This window comes from Balaenoptera ricei, chromosome 15 (assembly GCF_028023285.1).
Source record: "Balaenoptera ricei isolate mBalRic1 chromosome 15, mBalRic1.hap2, whole genome shotgun sequence".
NCBI classification, from domain to species: Eukaryota; Metazoa; Chordata; class Mammalia; order Artiodactyla; family Balaenopteridae; genus Balaenoptera; species Balaenoptera ricei.
Genome location: NC_082653.1, coordinates 50,888,826 through 50,903,405, shown reverse-complemented (window position 1 = coordinate 50,903,405; position 14,580 = coordinate 50,888,826). Strand labels below are relative to the sequence as shown.

The 14,580-nt window shown below is 66.6% G+C and overlaps 2 protein-coding genes across 5 annotated transcripts; both read right to left on the bottom strand.

The window, feature by feature from the left end:
• Window positions 1-33: 33 nt before the first annotated feature.
• Window positions 34-3,012, bottom strand: NHLRC4 (NHL repeat containing 4). 3 transcript variants are annotated; one of them, XM_059897494.1, is made up of 2 exons: window positions 2,105-3,012; window positions 34-1,229 (listed from the first exon to the last, which is right to left on the bottom strand). In XM_059897494.1, exon 2 carries the CDS (start codon window positions 694-696, stop codon window positions 262-264), a length of 435 nt encoding a protein of 144 aa, XP_059753477.1. In that variant the 5' UTR covers window positions 697-1,229; window positions 2,105-3,012; the 3' UTR covers window positions 34-261. The 3 variants fall into 3 exon arrangements, with proteins under 3 accessions (XP_059753477.1, XP_059753478.1, XP_059753476.1); XM_059897495.1 differs by lacking the exon at window positions 2,105-3,012 and adding an exon at window positions 1,878-2,097; XM_059897493.1 differs by having other exon boundaries at window positions 694-1,229.
• A 186-nt stretch (window positions 3,013-3,198) lies between these two features.
• On the bottom strand, window positions 3,199-9,287 carry PRR35 (proline rich 35). 2 transcript variants are annotated; one of them, XM_059897277.1, is made up of 3 exons: window positions 8,504-9,287; window positions 4,297-5,428; window positions 3,199-4,031 (listed from the first exon to the last, which is right to left on the bottom strand). In XM_059897277.1, exons 2-3 carry the CDS (start codon window positions 5,388-5,390, stop codon window positions 3,410-3,412), a joined length of 1,716 nt encoding a protein of 571 aa, XP_059753260.1. In that variant the 5' UTR covers window positions 5,391-5,428; window positions 8,504-9,287; the 3' UTR covers window positions 3,199-3,409. The 2 variants fall into 2 exon arrangements, with proteins under 2 accessions (XP_059753260.1, XP_059753261.1); XM_059897278.1 differs by lacking the exon at window positions 8,504-9,287 and adding an exon at window positions 8,035-8,091.
• Window positions 9,288-14,580: the final 5,293 nt, after the last annotated feature.

Below are 14,580 nucleotides of genomic sequence, written 5' to 3'. Positions count from 1 at the left end.
GGTCTCCTGGGCCTTGGAGGCTGGGAGGCAGCTGATGCAGGCTGCCGACCAAGTCTGAATCCTCTTCAGGAGGAAGACAGGAGGCCAGGCCCGGGCCCGACAGCAGTGCTCAGGAGTGTCAGCAAATGTGCAAGGTCAGGAAGGCATGGCCAGCAGCCCTGGAGGACCCTGCAAACCCTGAACATTTCTCCCGTCGTGGTCCAAACCCCGGGGACTGGACCCACGCACAGTGAGGGGCTGCTCCCGTTCAAGCCCACCGGATCAGGCCAATTCCAAGTGGGACTGGTACACTTTGATGTAGCCGTCCTCTGCGTCCGCCACCATGAGCTGGCCCTGGGGCGCACAGGCCACACCCAGGGGCCACCTCAGCCCCTCGGACACCAGGCAGATGGGTGCCCTGGCCCGGGGGAACAGGGTCACCTGGCGCCGCTGCTCGTCCGCCACAATGACACTGCCCGCTGCGTCGGTGCACACGCCTGCCAGGGTGCCAAAGTGGTGCTCAGTCAGGTCTCCCAGGGAGCACAGGGGCTGGCGGGCACTGCCAAACAGCCGCACGTCCCCGAACTCCTCACTCACAGCCAGGCCCCCATCAGGCCCCAGGCCCACCCAGCAGGGGCCCTCCAGGCCCAGCATGGAGGCGGGGGCCAGTGGCTCCAAGGCAGGGCCCAGTGTGAAGCTGTGCACAGCCCCGGGCATGTGGTCAAGGGCATCCACAGTTAGCCCCCGGGGAGTCAAGAAGGTGCCCACTGTCACCCAGCGGCCTTGAGGGGCTCGGACGGTGTGCTGCAGCACACGGACAGCCTTGGGGACCAGGTCACTGACCACCACGAGCCCAGCAGCTGTCACAGCCACGTCCTCCGGCACGAAGGCCCTGGCCCCTGGCACAAGGCAGGGCAGGTGGCGGATGGAGTGTCTCTAGAGGTCCAGCACGTGGATGCAGGGTGCAGTCCCAGCCGTCAGGAAGAGCAGGCCATCTGGGGAGCAGTGCAGGCCCCAGGGTCCCCCTGCAGCCCCTGCGGGCACTGGGATCCATCCAAGCAGCCGGGGCCGCCAGGAGTGAGTGGGGTCTCCAGGCAGGTCCAGCGTGAGGCGTGGTCCCTGGGACACGGCTGACCCGCTGGTGGGGGAGGCCCAGGAGGTCAGGGTAGGAGGCCAGAGAGCCGGTGCGTGGGCAGACATCACAGCCTCAGCCTCTCTGAGCCAGTCCTCCAACTGGGCCGAGTTTGGGGCTGCAAGAGAAACAACACCCCACCATGTGCCAAGCAATGCGACAGCGGTCCCCCTGCACGCTTCCCGGCGGTGCTGGTTCCTCCTGTTTTACAGGTTTGACTCTGTTCCACCAGGTCCCGACCGCCAGCCGTGCCTCTGGGCCCTATTTTCCCAGATGTGGTCCCTGAACACAATTCTGGGAGACACATGACCCAGGAGGGCTGCTGTGGGTTTTGTTCTGAGGCCGGAATGAGCTCAGGGGCATCTAGGTGTCCGAGGTGGGGGGAGGGGTGACAGATGAGCAGTGTTTCTCAAACGCCTCTGCCCATAGAACCTTTCCTCGAGGCAGGGAAAGTGGCCCTTGTTTGGGGCAGCCCAAGCCCCTGCCCATTGCCCCACACAGCCCTTGGAGACTTCCAACTCCTGAGGGGTGAAGCAGGGGTCCTTTCCTAGGCCTCTCTGGCCGTGGGGAGGGGTCTCCTACCTGGGGAGCTCGGGCTCTGTTGTGGGAAACCAGAGCCTGAGGGGGTGGGAAGAGCCACCTGGCAGAGGAGGGGGGAAGGGGGGAAGGGGGGCGGGGAGGCAGAGCTCTGGCTGGGCCACCTTTGAGCAGCACCCAGGGAAGCTCTAAGGAGTCCAATCACTCAGCTGCTGACCCCACCAGGTACCTTCCAGTGCTGCCACATTCCTGCCTCGGGGCCTTTGCTCTGGCCTCTGGGACATTCTTCACGCTGCCCCTGCACGGCTGGTTGCACTCATGGTCCTCTCAGCCCACCCTCCCCAGGGGGCCCAGGGCCTCCACCACCTGCTGTCTCAGGAGACAGCACCGCCTCCGTCCTCCAGCAGGACCTGGCAGAAGGGGCTGTGCCCCTGACCTGCTGGCTGAGTCACTCACCAGAGTCCGGGGCGGGGGCCTCCAGGGGCTGCATCTTGCACCCCGCCAGACTAGACAGGTTGGGTCCTGTCTCTCTGATCCTGTTTCTGCACCTGTGAAGCTGGGGCCATGCACTGCCAGTGGGGTCAGGCTTATGTCTGTCCATTGGGTGATGAGAAGTCTGGGTGCGGTAGCCAGGTAGGGGTGCTAACGGGAGGCCAAGGTGGGGTGGGTCTCCCTCAGACTCAGGACCTGGGGTTTCTCCAGACACCGCCTGACTCAGCCCGCAGCCCCTCCAGGAAGCCCCTGGAAGGTGGGGGTCAGCCGTGTCTGTGACCCACAGCACTCCCTACCTGACCGCCTGCACCCCAGCTCTGGACACTGCGGAGGGGCAGGCGGCGATGCTATCTGCTACCGGCGTGGTTAATGGGGCGGCCGCAGGTCCTGATCCGACTGGCCCCAGCCCGGCTGGCCCAGCGTGGGGAGCCAGGCACAGGCAGGAACTGCCCTCCCTGGGGCCATTCCTGGGTGGGCGTGGAGGTGTGGCCAGCTCCCAGGAACAGAAGTGATTTGCTGGGTCCGAGGGTCCCCCGGGCACCCCTCCCCGCCTGCCCCCTACCCCCCACCCCCGCCTGTGGGAAAAGCCAAGTCTGTTCGCGCTGGGAGGGAGGCAGCGAGCTGTGAAGGCCACCGATGCCTATCGTGGCTGCAGGGGTTGGCAGGGGCCCAGCGGAGGCCACGCTGGGCGAACAGCCCTGGGCCACAGAATGTGGGGGCACCGTTTAACCATAGAGGGAGCGGCCTCCTGCATGAATCTGACATTAGGCCTGGCCTGTCAGATGGGGGCTGGAGCATGTCCAGGGGTCCCTGCCCACAGCCCATGTGCAGAAACACAGGCCTGACCAGGGCTGAGACCGTGCACACCTGCCTCCCCCCACCCCACTCTGCCCCCCCCATAGAAAGCTCCCCACTCTCTCCCCAGACTCCGGTCCCCCAGGGAGGGCCCAGTCCACAAGAGGAGGTCCGGACACTGCCCCCCTGATGCTCAGCCTGGGGACATTTCTGCAGAAGGTGACACTAGACCAGCGAGGGACGAAGGAGGCCCAGACGGGGTGTGAAGGTGGTTTCCATTTTAATGTCCACAACTGTGATCACTAAAGAGCCGTGACCCTCTGCTGTGCCTGTGTGGCCCCAGAGACGGGTGTGGCCACGGCGGGTGGGGTCTGTCCACGGGCATGCTGGGGCAGGTGGGGGGCCAGGCAGCAGGCATGGGGTTGGAGAAGGGCCCCTGTCTGTTAAGGACAGAGATGGCAGTAGGGGCTGTGGTCAGACCTCAGCACCCGCGGGGCACTGCAGGCCAGGGACAGCCTCAGGGGGCCAGGAGCCCCCAGGCCCACCGCGGGTGCCCCAGCTGCCAGGAAGGACAGGGTCCTCTGGGGCCTGGAGGGGAAGACCTGGGGGAGGGACACTGGAGTCAGCCTCACACTTGGTGGTGTGACTGGACAGAGGCTGGGCTGCCAGCGTGCCGGGTGGCTTGGGGGTCCCCCGGACCAGCGTGGGGCCCAGCTCCGGCTGCCCCCAGGGCCCTGGGGGCACCTCATGCCCCTTGGTGGGCGCCCGTTTCACAGAGAGGTCGAGGGGAGTGTCGGGTGGCCGCACGGCCCGCTCCAGCGCCTGGTGGATGGTGAGCAGCTCCCGGCGGATCTTCCCCAGCTGCTCCCGCAGAGGCCGCGGGGCCAGGCCCCCAGCAGGCGCCAACTGGCCCAGGCGCTGTTCCACCCTGGCACAGTCGCCGAGGGCCCGAGTCAGGTCCTCGCCCACGTGCCCAGGGCCCCCCAGCACCAGGCCCAGCGGTTGCTGGGGCAGGGGGGCCGCAGGACCAGGGGTCTCAAGGTCACTTAGCTCCTTGTCCTCAGGCCACAGCATCATGGAGGGGCCGGTCCTCAGGCTGCGGGGCAGAAGCCAGTCAGGAGGCTGTGCTGCCCGCACAGTGCCCCACCCCCTTCACGCCCCTGTCCAGCCTGGCACCCGGGCCTGGGGCCTCGGAACCCCAGAAGGAAGGAGAGGTTGGCTCTCTGGCCTCAGTCTCTCCTCTGCGGCCTGAAGCCCCTATTCCTGGTGACTGAGCTCCAGCTGAGGGCCCAGCCACCCTCCGCCCCAGCCCTCTTCCCACCTCTCCTAACACCCCCACGACTGGGGCCCCTGACACCCACCTGCTCTGGGAACTGAATTTCGTCCGGCTGCAGGGGTCCTGCGGGGGTTCTGGCCTGCCTCCCAGGGCCAGCTTCCTCTTGGGGTCGCTCTGGGCAGGCCGCTCCAGCTCCCCCTCCTGCCCCGGGTCCCTGAGAGCACCACGGGGCCAGGGCCCACCCAGCCCAGGCACTGGCAACTTCAGCAGCCCAGGGACCAGAGTCTCGGGGGGCCCTTTGGGGGGGGCAGAGGGCTTGGCAAGGGCAGTCTTGCCTGCCGGCAGCCCCAGGCTATGCTCCAGGAGCAGGGGGTAGTACAGGCGAGGGACCAGGGCTGGGCGCTCGGGGGGCTGTGGGGCAGGGAAGGCAGTGGCCGGGGGCAGCAGGGGGCTGGCTGAGGCCAGGAAGGGCACGTGGGCGGCAGCGGCCAGGGAGGGCCCCAGGTAGGAAAAGAGGCCCGGGCTGAGAGGGTAGTTGACGCCCAGCAGGGACAGGTGGAGGCTCTGGGCCTCAGGGAACTCCCCGGGGGTAGGCGGGGGGTAGCAGGGGACGCTGCTCTCAGGGCCCGTGGCAGGCACGTCCACCCCGGCCGTGCTCCTCGGGCCCCCACCCCTCCCCGGCTTCCACGACTCGGCCAGGAGGCCACCAAGGCCCGCACCCTTCTGGGGGTCCCTGGCCTCAGGGAGCAGTGTCTCTGGGGACCCCTCGGCCCCTGGCCTGGGGCCCCCAACCCGGCGGCGCAGGGAGAGGACGTCGGTGACCATGTGGTCGGGCGTGGCGGGAGCATCCAGCGCTCCTCGGGGCCGGCCGCTGGGGTCCATGGGGTCCGAGGAGTCCACGGGGTGGCCTGGGGTGGGTGCACGTGGCCGGGGCGCGGCTGGGGCCCGGCGGCAGGCCCAGTCGGGGGAGTCCAGCAGGAGGGAGAGGGAGTCCTTACAGAGGCTGTACTTCATGTGGTTGTAGAGGTGGGACTTCTCCAGGCAGGTGAAGGGGCACTGGAAGCACTTGTAGTTGTAGGGTTTGCCCCAGGGCCGTGGGATATAGTGTGGCTTCTTGGGCTTCCTCGCCCGGGCCCGGGCCCCGGGGCCCAGGCGGCACGAGCCTGCCTCTCCGGACATGGCAGCTGCTAACGGGCGAGCCCCGGCCCCATGGCCACCTGCGGACAGGGCCTCAGTCATCGCCAGCTGCCCCGGCCGATGCCCCCTACCCTCCGTCACAGCTCAAGGCTAAGCGTCCAGGCACCGGCACCCACCCCGTCCCCCTCCCCGGCCTCTGCCAGCAGAAGTGGCTTCCCCACCTCACTCTCTGTAGGGTCAGCAGACACGGCAGAAAAAATGCAGGACGCCCAGGTAAATGGGACTCGGGTAAACGGGAAATACTTTTTCAGTATAAGTATGGCCTAGCCAATATTTGGAATGTGCAGTAAAAAAATTATTTGTTGATTATCTGAAATTTAAGCTTAAGTCCTGTACTTCATTGGTTGACCCTACACGCATCTCGCCCCTCAGTCCTGGCCAGTCCCCAGCAGGCCCATTTCTGGGGTGACTCCACCCACGCCCATCTCCCCCACACCAGCAGAGCCCGGGTCTCCATCTACCCCACGGGCACTGGGTGAGTGACTGGAGGAAGCCAAGTATGACCAGACTCACTCCTGGGGACATGGCCCTTCCTTGTCTTAACCCCTCCAGAGACTTTCCTGCCCGCGGGAAAGCCAAGATAAGAGCCGTGAGATGAGAAACCAGCAGAGGTTCTGAGCGCCTGTTTACACTGTGTCCCTGCTCTGCAGGGCGTCGGGTGGGCACTGTGGTCTCTGAGGGGGCCAGCCTTGCGTGGGCCAGGCCAGGCTGGGGGGCGTGGATGTCCAGCATGGCCTCACGGCACAGCCACCTGCTCAGCCTGGCTCCATCTGGGTGGCTGCCGGCAGGTCGGCAGCCGAGCCTGCAGCGGCCGAGCTTGGCCAAGACCCTCCTCTCCCCATGCCCCCACACGATTGCTCAGAAGCCGCTCTGCACTCCATCTGGGCTGCCACCTGGGCTGTCCACCGCCCCAGTGTGCGCCTCAGCCGGGCGCTCGGCGAGTGTGTGCACACAAGCGTACAGCTCCTGCTGAGCCCTCCTCACTCAGCGACTGGAGGGACCACCTCTGCACGGCTGGGCTGACTCGGAACAGAGAGCAGGGAGGCCACCAATATGCAAGGGGCCCAAGCACACGAGGCTCACACTCCACTCAGAGTGGACGGGGTCACTGCACACATGAATGCACTCGGCACGGCCGGGGGTGTGAGCAGGCACAGGGCGCATGCACACACACACCCGCGCACACCCGCGGACACACAGGGTCACAGTCACTCACGGAAGTAGACACATGTACACTTGCCCTGCTCCCGGGGCTCAGGGACGGCCAGGGCACTGAGCAGGGCAGGGCTGGGGTAGCTGGGCAGCCTTTGGGAGCAGGCCGTCCTCCCCGCTGGCCTTCGGGCTCTGTACATGGCAGGCAGTCATGTCTGCTGCCCCCAAACACTGGATGGGCACCCCCATTATGGGAACAGCCACAGGGGTGGAGAGGGCTGCCTGTCCAAATGGGCCCTGCAGAGGTGGGGTTGGCATGGCCATGACTAGGGTGTGGAGGGCAGGGTGAGCAGAGGCTAAGTGACTGGCTTGTGCAGGGATGTCCACATCGGGGAGGGGACAGGGCTCCAAGAGGAGAGCACGGTTGGGAGGAGGGGGCTGTGCCCAGGAGGGGACCTGGGGCTCCCTTAGGGGCTGCAGACACTCCCTGGACTTGGTGGTGGGTGCAGAGGCAGGCCCCATCCCTGCCCCCCAACCCCCCAAGATACAGATGACAAATGGGTGTGTGTGCTCTGGAGACAGAGGCGGCTGTGCTGGGGCCATCGATCACCCAGCCCTGGGAGCCACACAGCTGTGCCGCCTGGTGCCACCACCCACCCCACTTCCCAGCCGGGCCCCTGGACTGGGGGGGCTCCTCCTAGGCCTCTGGACTAAGGGGGCGAGGGGCCCCTCCTGTGCTCCCTCTTCAGATCAGTCACCTGGCTTGGGGTGGGGGGGCTTGGTTGGGAGCCATCTCAGCAGCTGCTGACCCCACAGGGGCCCAGAGAACACCTGGCACCTGCCCAGCGTGCTTGTGCACAAGCAGAAAACACCCCCAGACAGCAGCACACACTCCCACACCCCCAAAGGCACATTCATTCGCACATGTGTCCCAACCCGTGACTCGGTGCGTGTGCCCAGGGCAGCCTGCACTCCCAGTGTGCCTACGCAGACACCTGGTCCCACTAACCTTTCCCTGTCTGGGGGAAAACTGGTGGCAGGCCAGGCGCAGGAGGCCTCACCCCAGGGTGGGAGAGGGGGCACCCAGCGCTTGGAGCCACCACCAGCCACCAGGGGATTGATTATAGCTCACCCATCCCGGCTGGCGCCCTTGGGACTTGGGAGCACCCCACAGGGCGTGGTGCAGAGGAGGTGACCAGGCTCCTCCTCGGCTGAAGTCGAGACCCCGATTCCCTCCCCCCTTCCCTCCACAGCCGAGCCCGGAGGGCGCCCTCCTACTAGGATGGGGCTGCTGCGCCCTGATGGTCCCGGTGCGCCGAGCCTGGAGGCCGCGAAGTGGGGGACGTGGGGACTGGGGTTGCCCCGCCCGCGCCCCGACAAGCTTGGCGTCCCGCCACCCCGGCGCCCCTCACGCCCTGCCGGGCCCCGCGCGGCCCCCAAACTTCCGACCCGCCGCCGCCCATGCCCGCCGTACCTGCGCCCCGGACGGAGCGGAGCCTGCGGCGCCCCGATAAGTCTGCGCGTGGCCCCGGGACCCCGCCGGAACTTCCCGCCCCGCCCGGCGCCCCTCCCCGCCCGGCGCCTGCCGCGACCCCGCACCCTGCGGGACCCGCACAAGCTCTCGGGGCGCGACTCGGACTCTGGCCTGGGAAACTGAGGAGCGGCCCCCACGCGGTCTGCGGTCACTCACTAGGCAGCGAGTCCCCGAAGCCTCCGCCACGGACCGCGTCCCCCCGACGCCGACTCGCACCTACAGAAGTTGGCGGCGGGAGCGGCCGCGCGTGCGCCACGGCGCCGGGCTCCGGGGGTCGCAGCGACCACCGACCCGGGCTCGCGGTGGGGGTGGGGGCGCGAGCGCCGGCAGCGGTCTCCCCCCGGCCACCTCAGGTGCACCCCCGTCTCTTCCACTTCCCTGCCCACAGTCGCCCCCTCTGCGCACTCACCGGCCTCGCGCGCCCGGGACCCGCTCAGCAGTCTCCGCCGCGCCGACAACTCCTGGATGGAGCCGTGACCGGTGACACCAGTGGCACCACCCGAGCAGGGCAGGGACGGGCAGCGTCGCGGTGGAGCCGAGAGTGGAGACGCAGGTGTGCAGCCGAATGAGGGGCTCCTGGCACCGTCCCCGCCCCCGTCGCCTGCAGGCTGCCGCGGGGGTGCTCAGAGGCAGCCAGGTCTCCCAGGGTCCCCGCAGCGGTGTGATGGGGTGTCAGCGGCCGAGGACGCAGGGAGTGAGGCCGTCAGCACTCATCCGTCAGGGCAGGGCTCTGGCCCCTGACAGCCCCTCAGCCTGAGCCGGGGCCTCTGGGCTGAGCCCCGGGACAGGGGGACCTTGGAGAACAGAGCCAGCCTGGGGAGGGCTGCAGCCCAGCCTGGGAGGGGACAGAACTTAGCTCGGGGAGGGCTGCAGCAGAGAGCCGGCAGCAGAGCCCAGCACACACGGTGGAGCAAGCCTCCTTTTCTGGCCAAGACTTGCCTGCAGTACCCTTCCCTCTTCTCCAAACAGGAGGCTGAATGGGTCTGCACCCCCAAACCCCTGTCCTGCCCACTGACGGCCACCGGCTCAGAAAGAGGGTCACATGCACTCACTCCCCCTTTCTAGAAGCATCACCCCCCAGCCCCCACTCCTCACTCCACTGGCAGGTGCCCAAGGAGGGCTGCATCTGCCTGCTGTTGGCAGGACTCCTCTCCACTGGCTGTCCCTCCTGGGAGGATCCGGGTGAATGAGGCGGGGCCTGGGAAAGGGCCCACCAGAAAACCCCCGCCCCTAATGTCCTCATGGCCAGAGCTGCTCCCAGCCCCACCTCCCAGGGTACTAGGCTCCATGTTGATCCCCGAACTGTCCAAACTTAACGGTCTGGAGCCCACTTCTCAGCTGGGTCCTAGCGGAAGTTCATCTGACCAGCCAGGACCATTCCAGAAGTGGACACAGATACTCAAGACAGGCCAGTAACGTTTCTCAAGAAATTTTTGCCTTTGTTCAGGGGAAGGTGCCTTAACCCAGAGATGAGTGATGTGCCATCTCAGGCATGGGGTGGGGTCTGCTGTCGGAGGGGTGTGTGCTGCCCCAGACCCACTCTGTGGAGGCACAGAGGTCCCCGTGAGGGTCCACTTGGCCTTCCCTGTAGGCTCAGCTACAGGCTCCTGGGGTATCCCAAGCTCAGCTTGGGGGGCTGGGGTGCTTTGGGGAAAAAAGGAGTATTCCAGTAGGGGTCTGTGGGATGGAGAACACTAGGTCCAGAGTCTAGTGCCTCCTGGGCCCTGTGAACCTGGCCTCAGTTTCCCCAGCTGTGCAGGAGGGTGACAGGCCATGGCCCAGTTTTTGGGGCTCTGGTCAGCCACGACAGACGTCTGTAAGGAGCAGGGTGCCATGTCCTGGGGGTGCCCAGTGCAAGGACACTGATGTGAGGGTGACTGCCCAGTGCCACCTTCCCTGACACAACCTGGGGGACTTCATTTCTCCCCGTAAAGTCCACAGGGCAGAACGGGGGCCTGGAGGACTGCTGTGGGTGGCACAGCCCACCAGCCTTTTCCTCTCTGCCCGCCTGGCCTGGCCCAGCTGACCAGCTGACCGTGCAGGCAGCCCCAGGCCGGGAGACAGCTTGAGCGGTCGTCACGCCAGCAGCCCTGTGGAGAGTGGGGGCCGGGAGGCCTGCTCCTTCTGCACACAGACCCCACTCCGGACATACTCAGCCAGGCCCGGGCCCCTATCTTGGGCACTGCCCAGAGAGGGCAGGGGGCACAGGTCACCCTGAGCCAGTGGGGGTGGGGGTCTCAGGGACGCCTCTGTGCTTCCTGGCCCTGCACTGCTGACTCCTCCGAGGGTCTGGGGAGGCCATGCTGCCAGCACAGGGGGCGGGCTGGTTGGAGGGTGTTACCGTCCTCCAAGGGAAGGGAGGGGCCTCTCAGCGTACGGAGGGGATAGCCCAGTGAAGCCAGGTGACCAAGGAGCACCGGAGAGGGGGGAGGAGGCCAGGCCTCAGCATGTTGGGAAAAGCAGGAGTCCAGGGAGGGCAGATCAGCAGAAGCCGTGGAGGCCGCCTCTGTGGATGGGCCTTTCCAGGAGTCTGGGTGGGAGGAGAGGTGTCGGCACCTCCAAGGGGCTCAGCACCTGAGGGGCATGACTGGGCTTCCAGGAGGGGTCTTGCCAGGGGTGCAGGTGGGCCCTGAACTTGCTCCAGGGGTCCCGAGAGCTTGGCCATGGCTGCAGCCTAATGGCCTGTACACGGGGGTGTGAGTCAGGTCAGCCCATCAGGTGCACAGACTGTCTGCTGGTCTGCAGCCAGGCTAGGCCGGACAGCGGTGCCAGCCCCTGTGCCCCTGTGCTCTCTGCCTGAGGCACTCCCAGGCACATCTGCTCCCTCACAGCTGGCCGGGGCCTGTCCCACTTTCCACCCGGGAGTGGGGCATGGTGGTAGGTCATGACCCACCCACTGGATCCCACCCTGCAACATGTTGGGGAAAGCTTGGGCCCAGGGAGGTGGCCCCTGCTCCCTGAGGCAGTGTCAAGGATCCGCGAGATTTGGGGCTTGGTCCCCCATGTGACCTGAGCCCTGAAACCCCTGCCCGTGCTCCTTGGGCATCAGTCCCCTTGTCTGCAGATTGAGTGGTGGAAGACTTGGTCTCTGGGTGCTTCTGGCACCAGTGGGGTCCTAGGGAGCAGTCTTCTCTCCTCAGCTTGTCCTGGTGCAGGGTGGGGTGGGGACACGCAGCCCCTCCCTCTGCCCCCAGAGGCATTGTGGCCATTAACGTCCTCTGCCTGCTTGCCCAAGGCCACCCGCCTGTCACCTCCATTAATGCTGGTACTTGTGCGCCAGGGGCACGTGGGCAGCACGGACAGTGGGTCCAGGGAAGGCAGGGGGACGGCGGTGCAGTGCCCAGGGCAGGCCTGTCTCCTCCCCTCAGTGTCCACACACGGCCTCACCAGGACAGGTGTCGGGGCTGGGCCAGCCTCTGCTTGCCCCGTGGGTAGAGGGACAGCGGTAGAGCGTCTAGGCAGGGTCTAGGAGCCCCTGGGAGGGGTCAGTGCCATGCAGGATGATGGCCACGGCTCATGTTCACCCTCTCACTGATGAGCTCTGGGACACATGGCAGCCCCCAGAGTGTCTGAGGGCCCCTCCACGGGCCAGTGCGTGAGTTGTCCTTGGCACTTCCTTCTCCTTGCCCATTTGAGGTGGTCTCAGGGACCCACGGCTTGGTCCAAAGGGGCAGGGTTGGGACTTCCCTGGTGGCCCAGTGGTTAAGACTCTGAGCTCCCCATGCAGGGGGCCCTGGTCAGGGAACTAGATCCTGCATGCCGCAACTAAGACCCAGCGCAGCCACATAGATAAATAAATAATTTTTTTAAACCCCAAAAAACCCACAGAGGGGCAGGGTCACACCTGAGGGCCCTGGGTGCCAGTCTGAGTCCAGTGAATCTGAGAGCATTGGGGAGCCACAGCAGGTTCACAGCAGGTCTGTGAGGGAGCAGCAGAGCCAGAGAGATGGTGCTGGGTGACTGACTGTGTGGAGAGGGCTGCAAGCAGGTTTGGGGAACTCCACTATAAACCTCTGAGGGGTGGGCGGAGTGTGGCCCATGGTGGGCACATGCAGGGCCCAGATATTCTCCAGGGAGTGTATGGGGGTACTGCCCAAGCTGGTCCAGGGATGTGGGGTGGAGCGGGCCCCCCTGAGGGAAAGGGCATCAGCTGCGAGGCTCCTGGCACCGGGGACCCCAGGAGGCCTCTGGCCCCAAACCTGCTCACTGCACCCCTCCCCCAATTAGCTCCCTACTCTGGAAGTCACCCCGGCCAGCCGCTCCCTGCATGCTTGATTAGCGGCCACCCTGGGGTGAGGTGGGGTGGTGTGGGGTGCAATCCAATCCTCCATCTGCCTCAGGCCCTGGGATGGAGAGGCTCCTGGATGCTCTCTGGAGGCGCCAAGAGGGGCTGCAGCGGGAGTGAGCTCCCTGCTATGAGAGGCATGCCAGCTGGGGCAGGGGCCTTTCCAATCACTGAGGGAGCAGCCTGGCCAGGCGAGTGGGAGGAATGGCTCAGGCCGCCGAGCCCCAACCCAGAGCCCCCACCCAGCTTCTGAGCCGCCCTGGCAGAGCAGCGCCCGGGGCCGACAGCAACCATATGTTGGAAGAGGAGCTGTGCAAGTCCCTCTGCGGCCCCTGGGGCCCAGCCTTCCTGGGCCTGTCACAGGCGATTTTCCCTGCCTGAGTGGCAGGCCGGCCAGCGGGCGGGGCGGATGGGGGCTGCAGAGCCTGTGCATACTCTGGGTCTGTCCCCCATGGCTCTCGACACTGACCCTGCCAGTCGGGGCAGACGCAGGTGCCGGGCCTGGAGTGGGAGACCCCGACATCCCGCCAGACGCCCGCCCCTTGCGATCACCCCTGTCCAGGTCAAGGTTGGGGGCCCAGAGAGGATCCCGGGAGAGGAGGTGGTCAGCGGGACCAGCCCCGTTGCTCCGTCGTGGGTGGGCGCCCAGGGCAGGCGGGAGAGTCAGCCCAGCGCCCAGAGCCCAGAGCCGTGCGGAGGAGGCGGGAGGCCGCAGCTAATTTGTACACTAAGTGCTTCTGACAGGGATGCCTCACAAGTGAGAACACAGCACCACCCGCCTCAGGAAGGCCACCGCGGCCAACGGGTGGGCAGCCAGGCGGCCTGGGTGAGGGGCCAGAAGGGGGTCGTGGGGGGATCTGGCCCAGCAGAGACGGGGGATGTGGGGAGTGGAGGTGGGCTCCGGACGAGGGGCCCCTGTGGCCGGAGGGTCAAAGACACAGCGGGCAGTGGCTGAGGCGGGGAGCGGGGCTGGGCAGTGTGGAGGCGGCTTGCCCTCTTCCGACCCTCGTCCACCCCTTGCACAGACCTGGGTCCAGGTGCCACCCGACGAAGGCCGAAGGCCCAGCAGGCCAAGTCCACTCCTCGAGCCGGCTCCCCCTCCTTCTCCCGCATCACAGTGGCCAACCCCACCCAGGGCCCTGACCCTGCCCCTGGCTGGACCGCCACCTGAGCCCCCGCCAGCACCTCCCATGAGCTGCCGCGTCCCCACCAAGGGTGTCGCCTGCGGGGGGCCCCCAGCTCCCATTCCCCTCAGCCTCTCCCTGCTGGAGCAGGGGTGCCAGGGGAGCGGGCGCTGGCTGGGGTGAGCCGGGGTCTCCAGGCCAGCCGACAGGGTGGGCACGCAGCCCCCACCCCACTGTGGAGACCCCTGCTGGGCCTCTCTGATCTTGCTTCCTGGGCCATCTTGGGGCTGGAGGAACGTGGGTGCAGGCTGCCCGGGACGTCCCAGTGGTGACGGGGGAGCCCAGCCCCCGCCCCACGGGAGAAGGTCTGGCGTGACCACGCAGCCGTGGAGCAGGGCGGGCATCTCTGGGTGCTGAGGGGAGATGTGTTGTGGCAGCTCCCCTGCTGCCCGAGGCCCGCCTGGAGCCAACACTGCTGGTGGCTTTAATTGCTTTCACATTCGATAGGCTGGCCTGTGACAGGCCTCTTACACCCGCCGAGCGGCCTCTGCACCCCAGCCCCCCTCTCGGCTAGGAGGCCGGGCCCGCCGCCATTCCAACCTGGGAGCCCAGGCTGGGACTGCAGGCTGTGTGCCTGGTCCTGGCCGCCATCTGTAAAATGGGACAGGAGGGAGGGGGCACAGGACCCCACCACCCGTGGGAGACAAACTTTTCTCCTTGCCCCTCACTCCTCTGCTACGCCCATGACTCTGATGGATGCAGAAAGGCGCCCTGAACGCAGATGTCTCTCTGGGAAAAGCCGAGCACACATACGGTCCTTCTGAGGCTTCGTGGGGACCAGTCTGCCAACCACTGTGGGGTCTGGCCTGAGCCTCTGTCCTACCTGGATACCCAGTCCTTCCTGGGGTGCAGGCAGCTGGTGAACAGGGTACCCCTAAAGGCTCCCTGTGAGGCTGGCCTGGGCACTGGCTCAGCCACCCCGAGGAGCTGTCACCAGGAGGGTCTTGGTGCCCTTCAGCCCTTGGAGGAGAGGTGAGGGGCCAGGAACCCCTGGGAGAGACAGATGAGGAGGAATCC

What these genes read in the sequence shown, in the direction of transcription:
- NHLRC4 (XM_059897493.1), bottom strand. Translation starts at nt 2,249, where the DNA reads ATGGACAGACATAAGCCTGACCCCACTGGCAGTGCATGGCCCCAGCTT. An exon ending in GGCCCCCGCCCCGGACTCTG is followed by an intron (nt 1,230 to 2,104) that starts GTGAGTGACTCA and finishes TTTCTCTTGCAG; the next exon opens with CCCCAAACTCGGCCCAGTTG.
- PRR35 (XM_059897277.1), bottom strand. Translation starts at nt 5,390, where the DNA reads ATGTCCGGAGAGGCAGGCTCGTGCCGCCTGGGCCCCGGGGCCCGGGCC. An exon ending in AAATTCAGTTCCCAGAGCAG is followed by an intron (nt 4,032 to 4,296) that starts GTGGGTGTCAGG and finishes TCTGCCCCGCAG; the next exon opens with CCTGAGGACCGGCCCCTCCA.